Source organism: Cyprinodon tularosa, unplaced genomic scaffold (assembly GCF_016077235.1).
Source record: "Cyprinodon tularosa strain WSP-4 unplaced genomic scaffold, ASM1607723v1 ctg6, whole genome shotgun sequence".
NCBI lineage: Eukaryota > Metazoa > Chordata > Actinopteri > Cyprinodontiformes > Cyprinodontidae > Cyprinodon > Cyprinodon tularosa.
In genome coordinates, this window is record NW_024039340.1 from 4,784,149 (window position 1) to 4,809,024 (window position 24,876).

At 43.1% G+C, this 24,876-nt stretch overlaps 1 protein-coding gene across 1 annotated transcript in view; it reads right to left on the reverse strand.

Moving 5' to 3' along the window:
- sntg2 (syntrophin, gamma 2) overlaps positions 1-24,876 on the reverse strand; it is a 169,338-nt gene that overhangs the window by 35,320 nt on the left and 109,142 nt on the right. The window contains exons 8-10 of the mRNA XM_038307030.1: positions 17,895-18,024; positions 10,361-10,399; positions 3,677-3,793 (exon numbers count right to left, since the gene is read on the reverse strand). Coding sequence (XP_038162958.1) covers positions 3,677-3,793; positions 10,361-10,399; positions 17,895-18,024 — 286 coding nt within the window. The remainder of the gene's footprint in view (positions 1-3,676; positions 3,794-10,360; positions 10,400-17,894; positions 18,025-24,876) is intronic.

Genomic DNA, 24,876 nt, shown 5'->3' on the forward strand with positions numbered 1-24,876 from the left:
AACTTAAAATCTGTTGACATTTTTGCTGAAAATGCTCTGTATGTCTAACAAATAAGATTTTTCAGCTGTATGAATTTTTTTAACCAACCCGTCTCCTAACTTTTAGTTAAATATCAAAGTAGCTGCTGGTTAATATTCACTGAGTGCTGCTGCGTTTCTCTCCTCCTCCACGTAGCTACTCTGTACATGAGTGAAATGTGACCGCAAGTCAGATGTCTCAAAGCGACAGATCCGATAACGTCACACCGAGAGGCGGGACACGAGAGCAAAGTGAGAGAGGAAACAACTCTGAACAAGATAGCTGTTACCTGTGGCTAAAGTAAATGAGCGGAAAGTGGGCAAAAATGCAGAAATTCTTGGTGGGGACTGACCCTCCACGTCAAAGTTGGTGGAGAAATGTCCCACCAGTCCTTCAGAAAGTTACGCCTGTGAGATAAACACAAATCTGACATCTCGTGCATGCCTATGACTATGGGTATGCTGGTCTGACATAACATCGGCTTCCCAAAGGTCCAGTTTTCTCTCTTTAGAACAACCTTTCCTAAAGTCTTTCAGATCATAATACACATTGTTTTTTGTGACTTTTTTTTTGCCCTCCTGTGGCTCAACCAGGTTCTGGCCTCTGAACTCTTACAACCTCTTTAGCTAATGGGGAGAACAGCCATGTTTTTGTTAGGTCCTGGGTTCTATTCCCATTGAGTTCAATGTGCTGCCGGTCCCCAACCTCCAACAAAACATCTGGAAGATGCTGAAAAAGTCTTTAAAAATCTGCACCAGCAACATCTGTGCTATATTTGTACATGGTGGGGCAGCTGTGGTAGCTGTTTCTCATGTAAACAGAAAGTTTTAGGTGTGATTCCACATTCCTCCTAACAGATGCTGATCTGCCTCTGAGCAAGGCATTTAACTAGAGGTTGCCTACCTATCTGTGTATGAATGTGGAGCTAAAGTTGCTATAAGTTCTCAGTTATCAAAAGAGAATGCCAGGTTTCTGCAGACCGTGATGCAGAAATCCAGATGTTGCATCGTCACTGTTAAGCTACAACACATGGCAGAAAAAAAAAAAAAATAGGTTTGAGTGAAAGACAGACAGGGCAGATTCCTGCTTGAGTCCAATTAAACTGAGGCCAACCCACTCGAGAATAAAACAAGAGCAGAACCTGGAGCCGTGTGCGCTGACAAGTCCATTAACACTGGGCCAAAATGAAAATACTCAGCAGCAGCAGAAGCTTTCACTGCGGCGGCACAGTCGGTCCTCGTCGCTACAAGGACAAAACAATAAGCAGACGCCGCATGGCTGCCGCCTGTCATTAAATTAGCAGAGGATCATGCGGTGTCGGCTAACGTGCTGCCAGCTAGTCTCACATTCAGGCAAAAAACAAGCAGATAGTCAGCAGCATAAAATCATCACGATTTTACTTAAAAACACAAATTCCAACTGAACAATCAACTAACATTTTTAAACATTTGGCAAAAAAGCAAATGAAAATCAGTTTATTTTAAAATTAAAACAATAAAGAAGAAGAATTTGCTGCAAAAACGGAAATATAAGTCAAGTTTATTTTTCTTGAAATAAAGGCTGTATCTGGTGTTTGTTACAACGCGCTATTATCCAAGTCATCTTGAAAACATTCTTCTTCCAAATGTTGGCTACATATTACGGGTTTTTTCTCTGGCCAGAAGTTCGATGGCAAATCCTCCCTCTTCAAGTTGGCGATCCAACGACCAACCCGTCCGTGGAGGATCAGGAATCAGAAAGGTGGAATAACTCTTTTTTCACTTTTACCCGATGTATTCCAGCATCCAGCTGCCATGCACGTGGGCATTGTCAGTTTCACTATAGCTCTGGTGAATTTCAATGGTGAAGTCCTCTGGAAATCTTCAATAATTGTTGTTGATTGCAGATGTGTCTAGTAGTTCCCATTGATTTAGCTTGGAAAGCGGGGAGAATGGCGCTAGGCTTACCGCACCGTGACGTCACTGCTGGAAGATGGCAGGAGGGAGGGGCTACTAGATTTGGGCAAAAATGGCCGCTCCCAGACTCTGTGATCGCAATGAAAAATATTGTGTTTATGTTTTTACTGATTAACGCTAAATTCATTAAATCACTTCAACCGTATTAGTTTTATCTATAAATAATGATCCATTGATTATATTATTATATATAAATATTTTGTTATGGAGGGAGGTTTGTTCCCTTATATTTGCTAAGAGCATGTTTTGTTATCAAAGAAAAAAGTCAATCTAGAAAAGAAACTACATGTCTGATATTTTCACTTTTCTTTTTCAGATTAAATTTAAAAAAAAAAAATTTTTTTTTCAAACTCTATTTGATCTCATTCTCTGCACTTCTGGCCGAATCCAAACTTTCGATGTTGACCAATAAAACTGTTGTTGCCAATGGCCAGATGAAGATCATTTTGAAAATTCTAAAATGGATATATAAATATCGGAAATTTTAAAATCGGAGAAAATGTAAAAGTTACTCTCAAAACCTTTTTTTATATTAAGAAGTTTTTTAAAGTTACTCCAAAAAAGTTTAAAAATCAACCCACTGGACTTTGTTTCCAAGTTTTAAGACGTTTCTCTTCCATCCAGGAAGCTTCTTCAATTCAAAACGTCAGAAATAGCGTTTAGTTCCAGGTTTTATCCAGCAGCCCAACAAAGCCTGGTTTTAGTTTAGAAAACATGCAAATAGAAACGGATGAACGGGTCCCCCCCTTTGGAATGGGGGTCGTTTGGCTTCTTTGTTAGCCTGCAATGCCCCATACCTGTCTATGTCTCTGAAAGGGGGTCGTTAAAGGGAATTGTTGGCCTGGCTGAATAGGTGTAGCCTCGTGAGACCATCCTGATCTCGCGAGTTTTCAAGGTTTCACTCGCTAATCAGTCTGGAGACTCTCCGTTAAAGAAAATTTGGAGCCGTTCACCAAACGAACGTCCAATCAGCGTTGGCTTTGAGGCGGGTTGAGGTGTGACGCAACGAGAAGCGCCACAGTTCAGTCTAAAGAACATGGCGGCTTCAGCCGATGAAACTAGCGTTAGCGTGGCTATCGAGCAAGTTTTATGGGAATTACAGAGTATTTCTTCACTGAAAGAAGAGCAAAACACTGCTCTGGAGGCTTTTCTCAGAGGAAAAGATGTTTTTGCTCTTCTCCCGACTGGTTTCAGCAAGAGTTTGATCTATCAATTGGCTCCTCTTCGTCGTCGCTCTGTTAGTACGTCATATGCTTCGTTGATCTGATTGGTTTATTTGGCCCGTCTATCACCAACATAGGCCAATCAGCTAACCAGTATTTTCGCCCCTTCCCAAAATTACTTCAACGGAAGGTTTCCAGATGGATATGTGGAGCAAATCCATCTGGTGGAGTCAGGTTGGAATAGGCGAGGTCTTCTGTTCTCCTGTAAAGGGGGTTGGGGTTCTAATGACAGTGGGAAGTAATCAACTCCATCACTGCGTTGTAGGTTTTTGAAAGCTGAGTCCCCCCCCCACCCCCCCTTTGCCTTTGAACTGCCTTTATTTTTTTTCAAACTTTACTTTTCACTCCAAATCTTATTTTAAGGACATAAATGCTAATTCCATTGGCAGATTATCATCTATCTGCTCAAATTAAGGACTTATTTTGGATCCGTTTTTTTTACAGTGCAGATAATCTGTCAGTAAAGACAGACGGCGTACCGGGGGAGTTTTGAAGATATAGAAATATGGTCCTCTCAGTGCCAGGAACCTGAAGACTGAACTCCGACATGTGGTGCTGCCCTCTGGAGTTTCACATGTCCAGCCCATGTGAATAATCTGCACAAAATACATGTGAAAAATGTTACTTCATCAAATATGAACACACACTGTTAATAAAACAAACCGAGCCAGACGTCATAATCAGACAGGAACTACTGATGAAGCAGCTTTGAGGTGATTAGAAAGAGTCAGGTTCAGTGGATGTGGCCTTAGAGGGACAGAGGAACATCAGGTCAGAGTTTCCATTGTTTTTCTGAAGTGCATCACGTTTAACAGGCTGACTGACTGATCTCCATCTCTCTCACTCACAGCATCCAGGAAAAAAAAATAACAGCTGCTGTAGGATCGACATGTTTGCCTCCAATACTCGGTGCGGTGTGCAAAACTAAAGCAACAGCATCTGTTACAGTTTATATAGAGTAAATTTTGTTCCATTATTGGATAATAATAACTGACCTTTATTGATCTAACACTGGAGAAATTAACCTCTGTATTTGACCCATCCCCTTGGGGAGCAGTGGGCTGCCATTGTGCGGCGCCCGGGGACCAGCGTGGGGTTAACCCTTTATAGGGCCCTCAGTCAAATACTTTGAAAGTCAAAATTTCAAGCCAATAGTGTTATTGGAATCCAGGAAAAGACGCTATTAACATTCAACAAAATATGGATATTTTGATGGTAAAAATTTTTGTCAATATAATAACCCCGTTGATTTTGAATTGGTTTCCCCTGGAATAAACTGAATTGATTTGATGACCTAGTAAAATGATATCATTGAAGTTATTGTAGGTTATATTCTATTATTTCATATCTATGTTTAAATTGAAAATATCTTTGATATTTTTAGATGCAGCCAATAAATACTGTAAAGACATAAAATTTAAGGGAAAATGTGATTGAGGATGCTTGTGGACTAGGATTTTAAATCAGAATTTTAAAACAATAAGTACAGTAAAAACAGGAAATAAACTAAGAGTTGAAATTAACTTTAATTCAGATGAGTTGAGTGATAACTGAGAGGGAAGCGATGACACAACGAGAAAATAAAAATAAAAATGCAACGGTTTCTACTCCTTTTAGGCTCCAAAATTCTTGATCATTTTAATAATAAACCGCAAAAGACGAGACATTTTTGTAGCAGATGCATCATGTTGACAGATACGTTTTTAAACACAGTTTAGTGAGTTAGTCAGTTGGAAACTACTCCTAGATCGGTCACATAAGTAGTGCATTTTGTAACTATATAAAGTGAAAAGTTTTGAGCAGGAAAAAAAAGGAAAAGTAAATGTTTTGTTTAAGGTTTAGCATAATTAGTTACTGTTTACTATTTCTGTATCAAGTATTAAATGAATAAACTTTATAATCTAAATATAAAATAAAGTAGAAATTAGTGCTGTCAATCGATTAAATTTTTTTAATCGCGATTAATCGCATCAATGCCTAAGTTAACTCGCGATTAATCGCATTTTTTTTTTTTTTTTTTTTTTTTTTTTTATAAATTGCTTTATTATAATTATGCAGGGAGTTTTACAGTTCATATGGACACTGCAATGTAAGTAGAGCAGAAAAACAGAAGAAGAAGAAGGAAAAAGAAAAAGAAAAAAAACAGGACAAAAGATGAAAGAAAGAGGAGATAGGAAGGAGACAATGACAAAACATTTTCAGTCTGCTTCAACACCAGTAACGAGATGAAAAAAAAAAAAAAAAAAAAAAAAAAAGAACAGCACAACCAAAAAACATGGTACGAGATATACAATAAAGCAAACACCTTGAAACTATCGCTAACGTAATATTATTAAGTCTGACATGTACTCTGTGTTACCTGAAGATATGAATGTGGGGTGGAAGTGAATCTCTAAGTACCTGAAGCCTAGCACCTGTAGTTGTTTGTGAGGGTGAACTTGTGCATGTAAAGTTTTAACCATAGAAAAAATGCTCAATAGTGGTTGTGGAGAGCCGGAGAGGCACACCCCCCAGAGCACTGAGTCCAGCGCCGGGAGACCCAAAGCCCCAGGCGCCCAAGGGGACCCCAGAAGCGAAGGCACCAAGGCGGGGCCAGCCCCGGAAACCAGACCCCACCAAGGCAGGAGGAGAGACAGCCACGAAGAAGCCCCCCAGCCACCGCCATGCCGGCGCCCCGGGGAGCCGCGGGGACGAGTCCGCGGGCCCCGCCGGCAGCCTACCACCCCGAAGTAGGGCCGGGCACCGAACACCAGCCCCCCCACGGCGCCGACCGAAACGCCCCAGCCCCACAGAGCACCGAAACACGCCCCGCCCCCCAGCACCAAGCCCCGGCGACCGGCCGCAACACCCACCGCGACCGCACCACCCAGGAAAACACTCAGGCGGCCCCGCCCCCGGCCGGGGCCCATGCGCATCCGCCGCGAACCGGCCGCGAGCGCCGCGGGACCCCCCCAAAACGCCCCCCCCGGCCAAAAGCGCAGCCCCACCCCACCAAGACCGATGCCAACAGCGCGCAACGAAACACATCGCGCACAGAATCAGCCCGAGAGCAGAAAAGCCGCCCGGCGCAAAACCGCAAGAAGAGCAGACCGCAGCCGGCGCAACCACCCCCCCCAGCAGCCCGAGGGGCAGCACAAAGCCAGAGCGGAGCGAACCGCGCCGCCCCCCCACCGGACGAAGCCAAAGCAGCCCAGCCACGTCCGCCGCCCCCCCCCGCCGCCCGCACCAGGCCCTGACATGCGGCCAGAGCAGCTCCGCCGCCCCGGCCCCCCACCACGCGCCGGCCATAGCCACTCCAGGCCCCCACCCGCCCCGCAGCCCCACCCGCCGCGATCAGCTGGAACAGAGCAGCCCCGCCATGCCTCCAGGAGGGAAAACCCACCCGAATACCTAGCCAGCGCAGCCAGCCCGCCCAGACCGGCCCCCCAACACTACCCCCACCGGAGCCGCCCGGACCCCCCACACACCAGCGGCGCGCCGCCAGCAGGACCCCCACCCAGCAGGCCCGCCCGCCCCCCGAGAAAACAGACATGCCAAACCCCCCAAAGGAAGAAGAAAAAAAAAAACAATGCCCCCACAATGCGACAGCGGACACCAGACACCGACCCGCCCGCAACCGCTCCCCCCCACCGAGGAAGAGAAAAAAAAACCTAAATAAATAGGTAAATTAATTAATTAATTAATAATTACAATTAAAATAAATAGGCAAGAGGAGAAGTGCGAGCGGAAAAACCGGAGCCCAAAACAGGACCCAAGACCCGCACCCCACCATGCCGCGCAGCTCCCCCCCTCCCCGAACCGATACCACAGAACCGGCATAGGAAAGAAACACCGCCCAGGAACCGGCATCGTAGCGAAGGCACCGGCACCGACCCCGAAAATCCCCGAACATCACCGAGCCCCACCCCGAAGCGGATCCAGTCCCAGGCCCCAGGGATCCGAGGCCCCAAGGGCACCCGATCCCCAGACAGGAGCCCCAGCAAAGCCCCGGCCGGCCGGGGCCAGCGGAGAGGCCGCCAGGAATGAGCCAGCAGTCCCCCGGGCATCCACCCCCAGCTCCACCAGTGCACCGGTGAGCCCCGACGCCAGCCAGCGGAGGGAGAGCAGGACGGGGGGAATGGGCTCCGCACTTAGCGGAGACTTGAGATGTATTTGGGAGAGGGTGCGGTTGAGACCCCAACCTGGGAGAAAAAAAAAAAAGAAAAAAAAACACACCATCTCAATCATGCCTTCCCTCCCTAGTGCCCCCACTCGTACCACAGGAAAAAAAAAAAAAAAAAAAAAAAATTGAATAAAATAATAATAATAATAAATAAAGAAAATAACAACGCGGACACACATTCACACATAACACTCTCATCCAATAATACCAGGACCAAAAACCCGGTGACACCGGTGGTCGGTCCCGGGACTATCGGATGACCCCATAAGTGAACCTAAAATCCGGATGTGAGGGGAGGGGAGCGGCGACACCGCCACACCAACCCATCTCTTTCCTGCTTCAAGCCCGACCCCCCACCCCGCACACGGACCGGACCACCCCCAGCAAGAGCCCCCCCCGGGACCGGGGCCCACCCATCCCGCGCCGGCCACCCAACCAGAACCGCCCCCCCCCCCCCCGAACAGAAAAAAAAAAAAAAAAAAAAAAAAAAAAAAAAAACCTTCAACCAGGCACTTCATGCCCCTCCATCCAACCTTCTTTGGGGAGAGCGGAGGTGACAGCCCCGCCACCAGCAGGCCACCTAGGCCCCGCAGCCAGCCCCAGCCAAAACCACGGACCAGGCGGCCCGCTCTTCCTCCAGGCCCCAGACTCCAGGCGGCAGCCGGAGAACAGGGGTGTGAGAAGACCCCGATCCTCCCTGCGCCCGCTCGGATGTGGTGTTGTTGCGTGTTGCTCTCAGATGCAATTAAAACTGGGAGTACCAAGAGGGGGTGTCCGGCACACTCCACCCCCCCTCCAGGAGATAGACGGTGCCAGCACACCCCCCCCTTCGACAACCCTCAACCCTCAATGTCTAGATGCGAGAGGGGATGGAGGAGGCCGACCGTGGTGAGGCCCATAAAATAAGCCCCCCCCCCCGTGGCCCTGACCCCCAGCCGGGCACGGAGCCGACACCACCACCACCCCCCCGTCCTGTCCATCCAAAAATAAAAATAAAAAAATAATTAAAAAAAAATAAATAAATAAGTAGATAAATAAATAAAAAAAAAAATAAATAAATAAATAAATTAAATTAATAAAAAATATAAAAGGAAGATAAGAAAAAAATAATAATAATAATAAATAAATAAATGAATAAGGGGGGGGACAACCCCAGCCGGCCAGCCAACGCGCAACACGCAGAGCCCCCACCCCGGACGAAGCCCCACCAGGGGGCAGCACGGACCAGGACCAAGACAGGGAGCCAGACCCGAAGCCCTTCAAAGATCTCCTTCCCTCTATCACCACCCCCCACCCCCCCTCCGGAGATGTAATCCCTCCCCTACAATAACAATCAAGCTACTCACCACACAAGCGACAGAAGACATCCAGGCCGAGATCATACCTACTCCCCCTCCCTCCCCTTCCCCCACTTACAGAGTGCAAACCCGTGAGGGGGTAAGCACTTGCCATAGGTGTTAATGTCCATGCCCCCCCCCAGCCCAGCAGGCCCCGAGGCACCCCGGCACACCAGAGGCCGTGGCAGCAGGGACAGACAGCCGGGCGTACACCGGGCCAGAACCCAAGCAGCACTCCCCACAGAACCCGAACCCCCACCGGGGACCCCGCCCAAGGGCAATGCGCCCCAGGGATCCCAGACCCCAGGACCCACCCCAGACCCACCCCGCAGTAGGGCCGGGCAATGCCCAAAAAACCCCCGGCGCCGGCGCCAGCGCCCCCACTCCGACCCCGGCCCCCGAACGACTCCCCCCCAACACCGGTCCCACAGCACCAATCCGAAGAAGAAGAAAGCCACACAACACAGCAAAGTGCAAATCCCGAGCCCCACTCCAAGCCCCGATCCCCCCGCCCACACACCCCCTCCCACACACAAAAAAAAAAAAAAAAAAAAAAAAAAAAAATTATTATATTCTCCCCCTCACTGGAGAAGAACGGCCGCAAACAAGCCAGTGCCCAACACCCACCGCCACACCACGAGGACCCCTCCAACCAGATGCTCCTCCCCAGAAAAGTCAACATGCCTGCCTAATCGCATTTTAATCACACATTTTTTTTTCTGATTGAAAATCATTTAAATACTCTCGATGACATACAAAAAATACATACAGGCTAGGTTTGTGCCAATGTTCTTTTTTTTTTTATGAAAACAGGTCACAGACACTGATTTATGCCATAGAAACATATGGCAAGAAGATGGGGAGGCATGTAGCAAAAAATAACAAATATGTAGCCAAAAAAAAGGCCCTGAAAACAGGCTGATGTAAAAGACAGTCTTTACAGTTAATACAGTCTTTTGAACAAAGACAAGCATTTTACCCTACTGCTATAAAATGTAGTAGAGTTAACATTAGATGTCAATTAACCAAGGTAATAATGAACAATTTTCAATCAATACATCAAAATCAATAGACCGACATCACTAGATGGAGGTAGTCTATGCTCTAGAAAGTTACTTTTCAGCCTCTTAACAAAAATGAGAACACACACACACCCACCCACACACACACACACACAGACACACACACACACCATACTGACCTGTGGCGAACACAGACAGCAAGAGTGCCGTAGCAGATTCCATTTCACCTCAGTAATCTGTTTTCTCAGCGTATTTCATGTTGCTATAGGCACCAGACACTCAACTTGTTTGTTGGTGGTGGGGCTTAAAGAATAGGCACTAGCGCTACCCAGTGTATGAGCGTCTTTTTTCCTTGAGGAGCTCCGCTCTCGAAGCCTATGGAAAATGCATAGACTGGGGGGAAATAGCCCCGCCTTCCTGCAGGCTGCAGCGGGATGTACTTGGAAAATTGTACCATAAAACCACATAGCGTTAATCTCACGTTAAAAAAATTATCGCCATTAAAATTAATTAATTTTGACAGCACTAGTAGAAATATAACAAAGTCCTTGGTTTCTGATTTCAGCCCAGGTGGTAAGCAGTGATCTGATTGGTTAGCCCCGCTTGGCCTTCATCCAATCAGATAACTTCATGGTGGCTTACCTGGTCCTCTGAAGAGCAGGAACTGTTCAACATTTTTATCTGCAACAGAAAACACAAATAGACACGTCCAGTTAGGAAAGTGTTTGAAATATAAGATATAAGTATCACTGAAATACTCAGTGATTGAAATCTGTTGAAGATTCATTTCTGTTTATTTTCCATTTTTAAATAACTGCTACATCTGTTCATTTCTATATTTGTTCACTTTCTGTGTGGGTCAGCCAAAATAGATGACATATGATGACCAGGATGGCATCACCTTATATGGTAATGCTGTAGGCTGTGTGAGAAGGACAGGATGTTGACTGGGGCCTTTGGGGGAGACACCTCCTGGCAGACTTTAAGATAAATTGGAAAGTATGCGGAGGCTCTCTGCCGTTTGTGCTGGATGCCCCAGCTGAGTGGTCTAACTGCGGCATTCGACACCGTGGACCACGCAGTTCTCCTCTCTCGGCTGGCGGAGCATGTTGGTGTTCAGGGCACGGTCCTGCAGGGGTTCAGGTTCTACCTGAGTGACCGGAGCTTTGCTGTGATGGTCGATTCCTCCTCCTGTGCCCCAATATCATCTGGGGTGCCACAGGGTTCCATCCATGGCCCGGTCCTGTTTTCACTTTACATGCTGCCACTGGGGTCCATCATTGCCAAACACAATTTATCATTCCACCTTTACGCTGATGATGTCCTGGTATATTTACCAGTTCTCCCTTATACTGCCATTGCTCTCGCATCTCTTGGTAGCTGCCTTTTGGACATTTAAAAATTGCTTGTGCAGAATTTTCTCCACCTGAATGAAAGTAAGTCTGAATTCATAATTTTTTGGTTCCAAGGATGTCCCTCAGATTCAGTCCAGGGTTAGGGGTCCAGTCCGCAATGCCGTATCTTCGACCGTGAACTGAACTTCAAACAACAAATAAATGCTGTTGTCAAAGCTAGCATATTCCAGCCATGCCTTTTGACCGAGGTGAAAGACTTTCGCTCACGCCAAGACCTGGTGTGAGTTTAGAATCTCACAATTCTAATGCTGTGTTTACACCGGACGCAGCAGGCGTGGCAGAAGCAGCGAGTTTACATGCAAAGTCAATGGTTGCCGCGCGTCAAGGCGCAGGAAAAGGTCCTGCAGTGCGTTTTGAGCAGCTGAAGCAGCGCGTCAGGCGCGTTTAAGCATCTGACGAACGTGGCGCACCGCAAACGCGCTGCTGCTCGAGATGGAAAAATTGAACTTTTGCTGCTCGACCCGCCGCGTCAACCAATCAGAGAAGCTGATCTGGGAGCTGGCAGGGAGTCAGACACATCGCTGCTGACACAGAGCGCTGTAATCACTCCTCTGAAACAGTTTATTGACGCCTAAATTAACTTAAAATGCAGAAATCTGCCGGCAGAATATGTTCGCTTTTATTATCCTGCTGCCTGCAGTTTGGATTATTTAGATGAAAAACACCTACCAGCCGCCGCGGTGAACCGCGAGGAGGCGACCCAGCCAGAGGCTGCTGTTGAATGGGATTCCTACTGACAGCGCACTGCACTCTGAGCGGCTCCGACAGAAATAACATTGGAAGGCAGGATGGTAATCTGGATGAACTGACTGCACTGATTAAGTTTTCAGGTGTATTTTCTCACTTAAAAACATATTAAAACTACTTTATTCCCACTGATCACAGCAAATATAGCTGCAAGGCAGAGAAAGGATAGAGTAGCTCCGCCCAACGTGCGTCAGACACACTTTTGCAGCTTTGCTGCTCCTGCTGCGTCCGGTGTGAACGTAGCATCAACGTCCAACATAAAACGGGCAAATCCAAACGAAGCACAGAGTTGACGTAAACTCGGGGATGTTGTCTTATTTGGTTCTGGGGTCTAATTTTGTCACATTCACGGCCCAAGAACATGAATAGAGGTAGATGGAAGACACCAGTTTAGCTGTTTAGTCTACAGTTACTCCTACAAGAATTACAGAAGAGACAGTTTCTCTATCGAAAATTAGCCAGAACCATGGGCGAAAACGCAGTGTTCCAGGCAGCATGGAGAAAGGGAAACATTTTCACAGTTGTCCCAAGGATCCGAAGAGTCGATTATTTTTGTCTATCAGAAGATAACTGCAAAGTTTGATGCTCAGCTGTTCATTTGCTCGAAGCATTTTACCGAAGACTCTTCTCTTACTGAAACAAGGGGCTGTTCCGACCGAAAGGCCATCAGAACTGTAAGCTGGAAGTATTATTTTGTCTGGTGACCAGATTTGTGTTTCTGGAAAGGAGGTCACTTTTTTTTCGGTGGGGGGGGTTCTTGTGCCCGGTGTGTTTCTACTACCTGCTGCACTATAGTCGATCAAAATCCTGGATGATTTTTAAATTCCCCTCGGATATTTTTTTAGGTCTGAAAAGTAGGACATGTCAGGGAATAAGAGGACGTCTGGTCCCCCTACCATATCAACAATCTGATGTTTCAGTGAGTGAGTGCTTGTTGCTATGATGCGTCTTTGCTCAGCAGCTTCGCTCGTTATAAACCAACCAATCAGAGCACAGCTCATCTAAATATCCATGATCATACCTGTGGTTTCATTCTAGGGCTTTTAACCAGGCTGCATTAGGGCTCATAGAACAGCTAATATGCCATTTTCAGCCTAACCAATGTTACACACCCTATTAGAGACCTGAAGGACCAGATACCCTATAGAATCATTCTATCACCCTATTAGAGACCTGAAGGACCAGATACCCGATAGAATCATTCTATCACCCTATTAGAGACCTGAAGGACCAGATACCCGATAGAATCATTCTATCACCCTATTAGAGACCTGAAGGACCAGATACCCTATAGAATCATTCTATCACCCTATTAGAGACCTGAAGGACCAGATACCCTATAGAATCATTTTATCACCCTATTAGAGACCTGAAGGACCAGATACCCTATAGAATCATTCTATCGCCCTATTAGAGACCTGAAGGACCAGATACCCTATAGAATCATTCTATCACCCTATTAGAGACCTGAAGGACCAGATACCCTATAGAATCATTCTATCACCCTATTAGAGACCTGAAGGCCAGATACCCTATAGAATCATTCTATCACCCTATTAGAGACCTGAAGGCCAGATACCCTATAGAATCATTCTATCACCCTATTAGAGACCTGAAGGACTGGATACCCTATAGAATCATTCTATCACCCTATTAGAGACCTGAAGGACCAGATACCCTATAGAACCATTCTATCACCCTATCAGAGACATGAAGGACCAGATACCCTATAGAATCATTCTATCACCCTATTAGAGACCTGAAGGACCAGATACCCTATAGAATCATTCTATCACCCTATTGGAGACCTGAAGGACCAGATACCCTATAGAATCATTTTATCACCCTATTGGAGACCTGAAGGACCAGATACCCTATAGAATCATTCTATCACCCTATTAGAGACCTGAAGGACCAGATACCCTATAGAATCATTCTATCACCCTATTAGAGACCTGTAGGACCAGATACCGTATAGAATCATTCTATCACCCTATTAGAGACCTGAAGGACCAGATACCCTATAGAATCATTCTATCACCCTATTAGAGACCTGAAGGCCAGATACCCTATAGAATCATTCTATCACCCTATTAGAGACCTGAAGGACCAGATACCCTATAGAATCATTCTATCACCCTATTAGAGACCTGAAGGACCAGATACCCTATAGAATCATTCTATCACCCTATTAGAGACCTGAAGGACCAGATACCCTATAGAATCATTCTATCACCCTATTGGAGACCTGAAGGACCAGATACCCTATAGAATCATTTTATCACCCTATTGGAGACCTGAAGGACCAGATACCCTATAGAATCATTCTATCACCCTATTAGAGACCTGAAGGACCAGATACCCTATAGAATCATTCTATCACCCTATTAGAGACCTGTAGGACCAGATACCGTATAGAATCATTCTATCACCCTATTAGAGACCTGAAGGACCAGATACCCTATAGAATCATTCTATCACCCTATTAGAGACCTGAAGGCCAGATACCCTATAGAATCATTCTATCACCCTATTAGAGACCTGAAGGACCAGATACCCTATAGAATCATTCTATCACCCTATTAGAGACCTGAAGGACCAGATACCCTATAGAATCATTCTATCACCCTATTAGAGACCTGAAGGACCAGATACCCTATAGAATCATTCTATCACCCTATTAGAGACCTGAAGGACCAGATACCCTATAGAATCATTCTATCACCCTATTAGAGACCTGAAGGACCAGATACCCTATAGAATCATTCTGTCACCCTATTATAGACCTGAAGGACCAGCTACCCTATAGAATCATTCTATCACCCTATTAGAGACCTGAAGGACCAGATACCCTATAGAATCATTCTATCACCCTATTAGAGACCTGAAGGACCAGATACCCTATAGAATCATTCTATCACCCTATTAGAGACCTGAAGGACCAGATACCCTATAGAATCATTCTATCACCCTATTAGAGACCTGAAGGCCAGATACCCTATAGAATCATTCTATCACCCTATTAGAGACCTGAAGGACCAGATACCCTATAGAATCATTCTATCACCCTATTAGAGACCTGAAGGACCAGATACCCTATAGAATCATTCTATCACCCCATTAGAGACCTGAAGGACCAGATACCCTATAGAATCATTCTATCACCCTATTAGAGACCTGAAGGACCAGATACCCTATAGAATCATTCTATCACCCTATTAGAGACCTGAAGGCCAGATACCCTATAGAATCATTCTATCACCCTATTAGAGACCTGAAGGACCAGATACCCTATAGAATCATTCTATCACCCTATTAGAGACCTGAAGGACCAGATACCCTATAGAATCATTCTATCACCCTATTAGAGACCTGAAGGCCAGATACCCTATAGAATCATTCTATCACCCTATTAGAGACCTGAAGGACCAGATACCCTATAGAATCATTCTATCACCCTATTAGAGACCTGAAGGACCAGATACCCTATAGAATCATTCTATCACCATATTAGAGACCTGAAGGCCAGATACCCTATAGAATCATTCTATCACCCTATTAGTGACCTGAAGGACCAGATACCCTATAGAATCATTCTATCACCCTATTAGAGACCTGAAGGCCAGATACCCTATAGAATCATTCTATCACCCTATTAGAGACCTGAAGGACCAGATACCCTATAGAATCATTCTATCACCCTATTAGAGACCTGAAGGCCAGATACCCTATAGAATCATTATATCACCCATTTAAATGTGAACAACTTCATTTCATTTCAAGTTTTTTTTTATTACTGGATTTGATTAGTCAAAGGAACACATTGAATGCTTGTTTATTTCTATTTTTGCTGTACACTGGAAATATTATCTACAAATAAGTACAAATTTCTTAAATTAATCGTATTTTATAACACATTACAGTACATAATTGTATACACTTCGGAAAATAAAGAACCTTAATTTAATCAATGTACATTTTGTAGAAAATAATTATTGTTTGTAGTCTAACTGAACCCCTTATATATATTCACCCCCCAAATAATACCTTACCACCCCTGTTTAAAAAGCTTAGCTCTGACACTGCTCCTTGTTTACCCTAATAATAATAATTATAACAATAAATCTCTTCTTCAAGCCAGACATGAGTTCAGACCAAGGTGAGCTGCATTTGCCGTGATTCTCCCCTGATATCAGAGATGGGTCCTGCTTCTGTTATGGTTTCACTCTGATCTTCAGATTTCTCCTTTTCACTCAGAAAAGCAACAAACTGCCCAGTTCCTTCATGCCAGACTAGAAGCAGCTTCGTTCAGAGTCTCAGCACCAACAAGAGGCTCCATCTAACGGTTGCAGATCCTTAATAACCAGAGTTCTACTTGCTCCCGTAGCAGCGGGACAATTAGATTCTGATTGGCCGTTCAGCAATCATCGTGGCAGTAATTAGGCAATGAAGCCCTGAATTAATCCCCCTTTTTTTTTAAATAAGGCAGCTGTGCAGAGAAATACAGTAGACTGCATACTCACCAAAAACACTTTGCATCATCAGCGCCATAATCAAAGTGAAAAGGAGGAAATGAGGGCGAGGAGAGCACATTTGGAAGGAGCACTTAGCAGTCATTAATTAGAAACGAAGGAGGACTTCTTTCTGTCAGGTGCCACCGGGAATCAAAGTGTGCTCGTCATCCCCAGATCCATCAAAGCCTCGTTAACGCACCGAAAAAACACACAACAGCAGAGCAGATCCTGCCCTCAATCTTTAACCTCCGGCTGATTTAATACAACAGTAACAGAAGTTTGAAGACGGAGTCTGTGTCACCAGGAGAGCTCAGACATAAAGCGTCTAAATCTACTAGAGGTGAACTGCAGTACAGATCAACCAATGCTGGTTTTATTTATTAGCTGGCTGAGTGTGTCCTGGACGGGGCCGCCTGTGGAGCTGGTAGACAGTTGCCTTTTTTATCTTTTTTTGACAGTTGCCTTTTTTAGTCTGGAGACTCTCCGTTAAAGAAAATTTGGAGCCGTTCACAAAAACGAACGTCCAATCAGCGTTGGCTTTGAGGCGGGTTGAGGTGTGACGCAACGAGAAGCGCCACAGTTCAGTCTAAAGAACATGGCGGCTTCAGCCGATGAAACTAGCGTTAGCGTGGCTATCGAGCAAGTTTTATGGGAATTACAGAGTATTTCTTCACTGAAAGAAGAGCAAAACACTGCTCTGGAGGCTTTTCTCAGAGGAAAAGATGTTTTTGCTCTTCTCCCGACTGGTTTCGGCAAGAGTTTGATCTATCAATTGGCTCCTCTTCGTCGTCGCTCTGTTAGTACGTCATATGCTTCGTTGATCTGATTGGTTTATTTGGCCCGTCTATCACCAACATAGGCCAATCAGCTAACCAGTATTTTCGCCCCTTCCCAAAATTACTTCACCATCATGGCTTTATCAAGCTGCTGCCTACCTTTGTGAAGCAGGAAAAAAGACTAAAACAAAGTGAACTTTTTATTGCCTACCTGGAATGGGTGACAATAGTTGAAGATACTTTTGGCTCTAAAAATGATATCTGTGCCCTATTGGTTGGTACTCACCGATACCGATACCACCATTATAGTGATGGATCGGGGCCCCGCCCCACACTGGTATCAGTGCAACACTAAATGAAACCAGACAGGTATGGGGCATTGCAGGCTAGCAAAAGAAGCCAAACGACCTCCATTCCAAAGGGGGGGACCCGTTCATCCGTTTCTATGTGCATGTTTTCTAAACATAAACCAGGCTTTGTTGGGCTGCTGGATAAAACCTGGAACTAAATGCTATTTCTGACATTTTGAATTGAAAAAGTTTCCTGGATGGAAGAGAAACGTCTTTAAACTGGGAAATAAAGTCCAGTGGATTGTTTTTTCACTTTTTTTGGGATGCAGCTAATGCAGGCACAATTCAGCTGATACCGAGACAAGAAAAAAACATGCAAATATGGGCCGGCCGACGTGTTGCTGTTCTGCAGATCTCTTTTGGCTTGGACTTACGTTCTCCTGCGTCAAGTCGTTGATGTTTGTAGATATTGCTTGGAGCCAGTCAATGCTTTCAGCCGCAGTGCAAAACTGAAGAATATTGGTGACGGTTCCATTCAGGGCAAAAACCTCGAAACAGTTGGACCTGGAAAGGCAGGACCAGAGGGGTGAGAGAAGATTATAAAAACAGGCCCAGGGCTGAAGTTCTGGGGAGTCTGAAACTTGTTTTAAGTTTTTAATAAGTTTTAATAAGTCTGAATAAAAACACAAAAAGCAGCTGCAGCTTTAAGAATACGTCAAGGATGCCGATGAACTTGTTTCCTAACTTCTTTTCAGTTCTAGAAAGATTTTTTTATCTTTTCCAGTTGATTTATTAAGTCAAAATAAAAGCAATATCCATCCATTTTTCGTTACACTTTTCTCAGTTGGGGTCACCTAAGGGGACTTTAGAGAAGCCAATTAACCTAACAGTCATGTTTTTGGACTGTGGGAGGAAGCCGGAGTACCCGGAGAGAACCCATGCATGCTCAGGGAGAACATTCAAACTCCATGCAGAAAGACCCCGGGCCGGGAATCGAACCTTGTTGATGCAAGGCAGCAGTGCCATTCACTGCCCCACTGGTGCTGATATGTACGTATACATAAAGTAAAATAATAATTATAAGTATGGAGTACCCCAGGGATTTGTCCTTTTGCCTTAAATCTTTATTCTGCATATAAATGATTTTCTTTATATGTCCAAACTGTTTAAATGTATTCTGTTTGAGGATGATACTACCTTAATTTATTCTGGGCAAGACAACATAACACAGCTGCTCAAAAAAGAACAAGAGAAAGAAGAAAACGTTTGATGGAAACAAATTATTGTTAAATCTGAAAAAATGAAACTTCTGAAAGCCCAGATTTTACACTTAACATTGATGGAACTCAAATTAATAGATTAAGGGACATTTCTGGATTTAATCTTGGGTGAGAATTTAGGCTGGAAATCATATATAAATTACACAAAAAAAAAACTATCAAAAGCAGCTGGGATATAAAGGGTTTAATATTTAACAAAGTAATGTATATATTTTATAGCACTATAACACTAATACTGTTTAGAAGATTGATGCATTGGATGTGAAACATTTATCCCTTTGATTTTTGCAACAAAAAAAAGAGATTTTCACAAGTAAAAACCAAATGAATGAGTGGGAAACACTGTAGATATAGAGCTCGCTACAAATCCAGTATTTCTTATGTTAAAATTGTTGAAGTTTGACAAAATTATCGACTGTTTGGATAAACATTGAGGAGAAAAAAAAGATAAATTATTATTAAAACGGAACTGATATTTTTCAGAAATAACTTAGAACAATGATTCTATGAAGCCGGGCGTACGCTGTACAATTTTTTTTTACAATTTTCGGGCCGATTTTCCAGTCGTGTGAGAGTTTTTCAATTGTGCCGAGTTTCCTTATGATCCTGCGTCGTGCATCGTGTAGTGTACAGGGGGTAACGAAGGGCGATCAGCCTCTCACAACCAAAATCAAACGTGTTTGAAATTCAGTCAGCCGTCGTAAGTGTTGGGTTCAAAAATGTAGGTTTGTAAAAGAAGAACTGAAATACACAGTAAGGGGTTTTCATACGGCTTCTGCAGAAGGAGAGACAGTTGAACCCCAGACTCAAACACATTGTCTCACCCCGGACCTCCTCCACAGAGCGTTTTATTAACAGAACATGACAGATGGTTACAAACAGAGTATTGTTCTGACAGAACAATTGATCAGTTCATAAAGACAGGATGCTCCCCTCTTGACTGAATCACAAGGCAGGATGGTCTCCTGACTGAATCATGAGACAGGAGTGGAGCGTCTCATTTCTACAATGTTTCATATGAACACACATTACTTCAATAATCATCATTGAATAAACCTAACAGTAAGGTGGTTGTGGGCAAATCGCTCTGTGGGCAAACAAGGATCCTTCTTCTTCTCAGAGGAAAACCCAGAAGCATGGCGGGTGGTGCAAAGAGTGAAACTGTAGTAGCCATGTTTGTTCAGCCATGTCTTTGTCCAAATACGTCGTCTCCTTTTCTTTTTAGGGCTTTCAGCACAAATTGCCCAAATCCCTAAAGCAGCGCGTTTCACTCTAGAGAGCTTCATATTCCTCTTCTACTGGTTTGACTTCCAGATAGACGAGTCCGAGTAGCGCCATCTCACTGCAGAGTGTGAGCAGGTAGATCACATCAGAGCGTCGGGTCGCACAGTGTGAAAACAAACATTGTGAGCTGAACTTTTATGCTCTGCGGTTTCGTCGTACAGTGTGAGCTTTAGCTGACTGCAACAATTGAAAAAAATCGTACCCTGTACGCCCAACTTTAGTGGAATCCGTTTTTGGAACAATTTGAACAAAGAAACCAAAGAATCATTCAATATTTATATTTAAAGGGACGATAAAAGCTGTTATGCCTGAATGTGATGCAAAGCAAGTCATTGAGTCAAATTCGTACTTTATTTTGAAATTCTGCAGTAAACCTGCAGTAACCCTAAAATACAATGAGGATGTCATATTTGGAGGACAGATATTTCATTGGTAACGTTTTAGTATTTATAAGTTCCTTGTAAAGGTATTTTCCTACGCAAAATCTAATGTTGGCATTTTATGTTGAAATTACAGCGTTAATTCAAAGATTGTTTAGTCTAATTAACTTAATTAATTAGTTATTAATGAGAGAGTTAACTCATCCAAAGTATCAGAGTTAAATTCAAGTAACTCTGTGAGGTGTCGGATTTAAAATAATCAATTAGTTTGTGTGAGTTTCTCCAGAAATGCTAAAAGTTTTAAATGAGTCATACTCCACGGACGGGTTGGTCGTTGGATCGCCAACTTGAAGAGGGAGGATTTGCCATCGAACTTCTGGCCAGAGAAAAAACCCGTAATATGTAACCAACATTTGGAAGAAGAATGTTTTCAAGATGACTTGGATAATAGCGCGTTGTGACAAACACCAGATACAGCACTGGGACTTGATCAACAGCCGAGACCGCAGCGTGACGTTACTAACCAGTAGGTGGCAGTAGTGTTCTTTGACAAACATGGATGCCTCCAGTAAAGCACATTCACATGAAAATTACTCTGAATTAAAAACACTGATCATTTATTGAACAGGATGGAATAACTTCATATTCAAAGTACTTTCAGAAGTTTGAATTCTGAATATGACTGGACGTTTCCCTCACATTTTTCTTTCTTTTAGTTTTCAAACAATGTGTTGACAAAATTATCATTTAATAACAGATATTGATTTGAAGTCAGAGTTGTACCTAGAGGGAACAGCAATTAGACTGAAGAGGTTTTGCTAACATTATAACCAGGAATAAAACAGTACTTTTTCAAACGGGGGGATTTCCTGAAAAGCAGCCAATCACAGGCAGTTTACTCTGTGGATTGGTCCCTCCCTCAAACTGACAGAAGTTGACGCACAGAAACAGATTAATCAACACGCGGGTAGAGAGAATCTACAGGGGAACGAAAAGCAAGTAAAGGAGCATGAATTCATGTCTGACATAAAATATTATAAATGAAATTAGTTTGTGTGTAAATTTTTTAACCTAAACTCCTTATTTCAGTATTTATTCATATTAATTGCTTCATAATCTAAGGTCTATAGTATTTTTTTTTTATAATGCTGTATTGGCAATTCTGTGTAACATTACAGAATAAATCAAACATCAAGCACAGATATACAACAGTTGGTGACATTATAACTTTAAGAAAAACGAGACATAGAAGCTAAGAAATAAAAAAAAAGGGGAAATAAACAAATAAATAAATAAAATAAACACATAAATAAAATAAACATAAAATAATAATATTTAGGGGTTTACACTGAGTTTACGGTCATTTACAAAAGTGTATAATTTTATACCATTTTTCTTCTTCCTAAATTTAAGTGATTGAAAATACAAACAAAGTTCTTTAAGAAAAACGTTGAAGCTTGGCTTGGTCATCTAAGGTCTATAGTTAGAGCAAAGACTGACAGTAGTTTCTGTTTGTTTGTTTTTTTTTAAAGGTGCCCATGGTTGGACCAGTTCACCACTCATCTAAATAAGGTGTCCTCCTAACTGTCAAGGCCAATCCTACGCCCTCGTCCCCATTTTCACTTACCGCTGGTGAGTCTGACATAGTGGAAAAATTGCTTATCTTTTGGAAAGTAAGCTTGTATCAGTGACCCAAACAGCTGCTTTTAAACAGAGCGTTCACGAGGAGAAATGGACTCGTGCACACCCTCACACGTGGTTGTGCATTTTTGTTCAAAAGTGGAGAGGGCAGGTCTTTTCAAAAATTCATGAAAATCCTCCACTATACCTTTAAGCAACAGAAACAATCGGACATGAACTGTGTGAGCCGAGAACCTGAGGACCTGAAGGGAGAACCTCACAGAAGACACTGGTCCACTGAAAGTCAACACATCCTGAAGGTGACCTCAGCTCTGTGTAAATTCTTTGACTTCATTTCTGCTCGTTTTATATCTGCTTGGAAGATGTCAGGAATGAAGAAGGTCGGAGTCGATAATCCTGGAGAAAGGCTGTCAGCTCAGAGCAAGAAAAGGAGGAAGAATGAAGATGATGAGGCACAGGGGGAGCAGGATGAAATAAGGCGGAGCATATATGCTCTGCTTGACAGGATCTTAACTGGACACATTTCTGCTCGTTCATCTTTGATAAGAAACACTGACATGAATCCTGACGGGCATAAAAACAACTAAAGGTTTCCTGCAGCTGCTGTGTGACCAATTTGCTTCACTCTCTCTGCAGAAACGGCTGCATTTCACAGAACATGAGCAGAGATGATAAAACCCAAACATGTGAGACAAGTTTCCTTCCTCGGCCTCACGCCGATAAACAGGAGCGACTCGGCGCCGGCTGAAGCCGTCTTTGACCGGCCCATCCCTCTAGCTGCAGACGCTCTGAAACTGATCTATGTTTGCATATCAAAAGCTGTCCTGGACAGTTTGAGAGCTTCTGGAAGCAGCCGGTTTCAGTAACATCTGTTCCAATAATGCTGCAGCAGATCTGCATGCTAGAGGTTCTCTGAAGACTGGGAAAATGTTCTGGAGACTCTTCTTTGCAGGGAAGGTTTTCCTTTAATGCTGACAGGAATCGGTCTTTCTGTTATTTCCAGATCTTGTCACACACTGAAAAATTATCTTGGATTGAGGAGGTAAATGAAACATTTTGCCAATGGAACAAGAAAACTTCCACTTTAAATAAGAAAAAAACAATTGTAATGTCTTATTTCAAGGGCAATATTATCTAATTATCCTACTTTAAGAGTAATTCTAAAGGTGCTTCAAATCTGAAATGATTCCATCCTGTTCAATAAATGATCAGTGTTTTTAATTCAGAGTAATTTTCATGTGAATGTGCTTTACTGGAGGCATCCATGTTTGTCAAAGAACACTACTGCCACCTACTGGTTAGTGACATTGTCACGGTGCGGTATCGGCTGTTGATCAAGTCCCAGTGCTGTATCTGGTGTTTGTCACAACGCGCTATTATCCAAGTCATCTTGAAAACATTCTTCTTCCAAATGTTGGCTACATATTACGGGTTTTTTCTCTGGCCAGAAGTTCGATGGCAAATCCTCCCTCTTCAAGTTGGCGATCCAACGACCAACCCGTCCGTGGAGGATCAGGAATCAGAAAGGTGGAATAACTCTTTTTTTCCACTTTTACCTGATGTATTCCAGCATCCAGCTGCAATGCATTTTTGGACAAAAAATGGCCGCTACAAGACTCAGTGATTGCGATGAAATTTTTTTTTCTATTTTTTTAACGACTAACACTAAATTCATTAAATCACCACCAATGCATTAGTTCTGCTGGAGGTTTCTTCTTGTTCAAAGGGAGTTTTTCCTCTTCACTGTCGCTACAAGCATGGTGTGAGGGATTGCTTAAGAGTCAATGAAGCGGGGAGAATGGCGTTAGGCTTACCGCACCGTGACGTCACTGCTGGAAGATGGCTGGAGGGAGGGGTTACTATATTTGGGCAAAAATGGCCGCTCCCAGACTCAGTGATCGCGATGAAAATTATTGTTTTTATTTTTTTACTAATTTTATGAAATAACTGCAAACGTATTAGTTTTAGGTATAGATAACGATCCATTGATTATTCATCGCTGACTTTTCCTTTAAGCTCATCCTTAGCCAGCAGTTTCAGCTGAGGTACTCAGATCAGATCAAAGCTCTAAAACAGCCAAAAGTTTTACCAGATGAACAATTAGATTCTTAATTCATCTCTGATGTGTGGCAGGAATAAAATAAGAATTTTAACATTTATTTTTATTTTTATTGTCTCATTAATTTTTTTATGCAAAAAATACAGTGTGAAAGCAAATGAATTTGTTTTCATTATTAAATGCACTTTGAATTTAGAGAAATTAAGTTTCAAACTGATACATTTAATTTGACGTTTCACACATACAGATCCACTCTGAGTCATTCCAGGTTAGTTTTCTGCCCATAAAGGTTATCTTCTTTCCTTTCTATACTTCTGATTAAAAAAAAGGGTTGTTAGATGTTTTTTCTGCTCAGGTTTGATTATCTTCACTTTTATTCTAAATTTCAATTTTAAACTATTTTTTCGGGGATATTTTGAGAAAGAAAAAACTAAGAGATTTAAAAAAAAAAATGTAATGTAAACGTTTTCTCTTACAAAAATCTTTGTTTTTCTGCACAGAAACAGCCAGTAGTTCTGAGGAACATGTCTTATTTACACCAGGGAGAAAATCCTTTATTTCCTCAGACACATACAGGTGCTGGTCATAAAATTAGAATATCATGAAAAAGTAGATTGATTTCAGTAATTCCATTTAAAAAGTGAAACTTGTATATTATATTCATACATTACATACAAACTCATATATTTCAGATGTTTATTTTGTTTAATTTTGATGATTACAAATGACAACAAATGAAAATCTCAAATTCATCATATCAGAAAATTAGAAT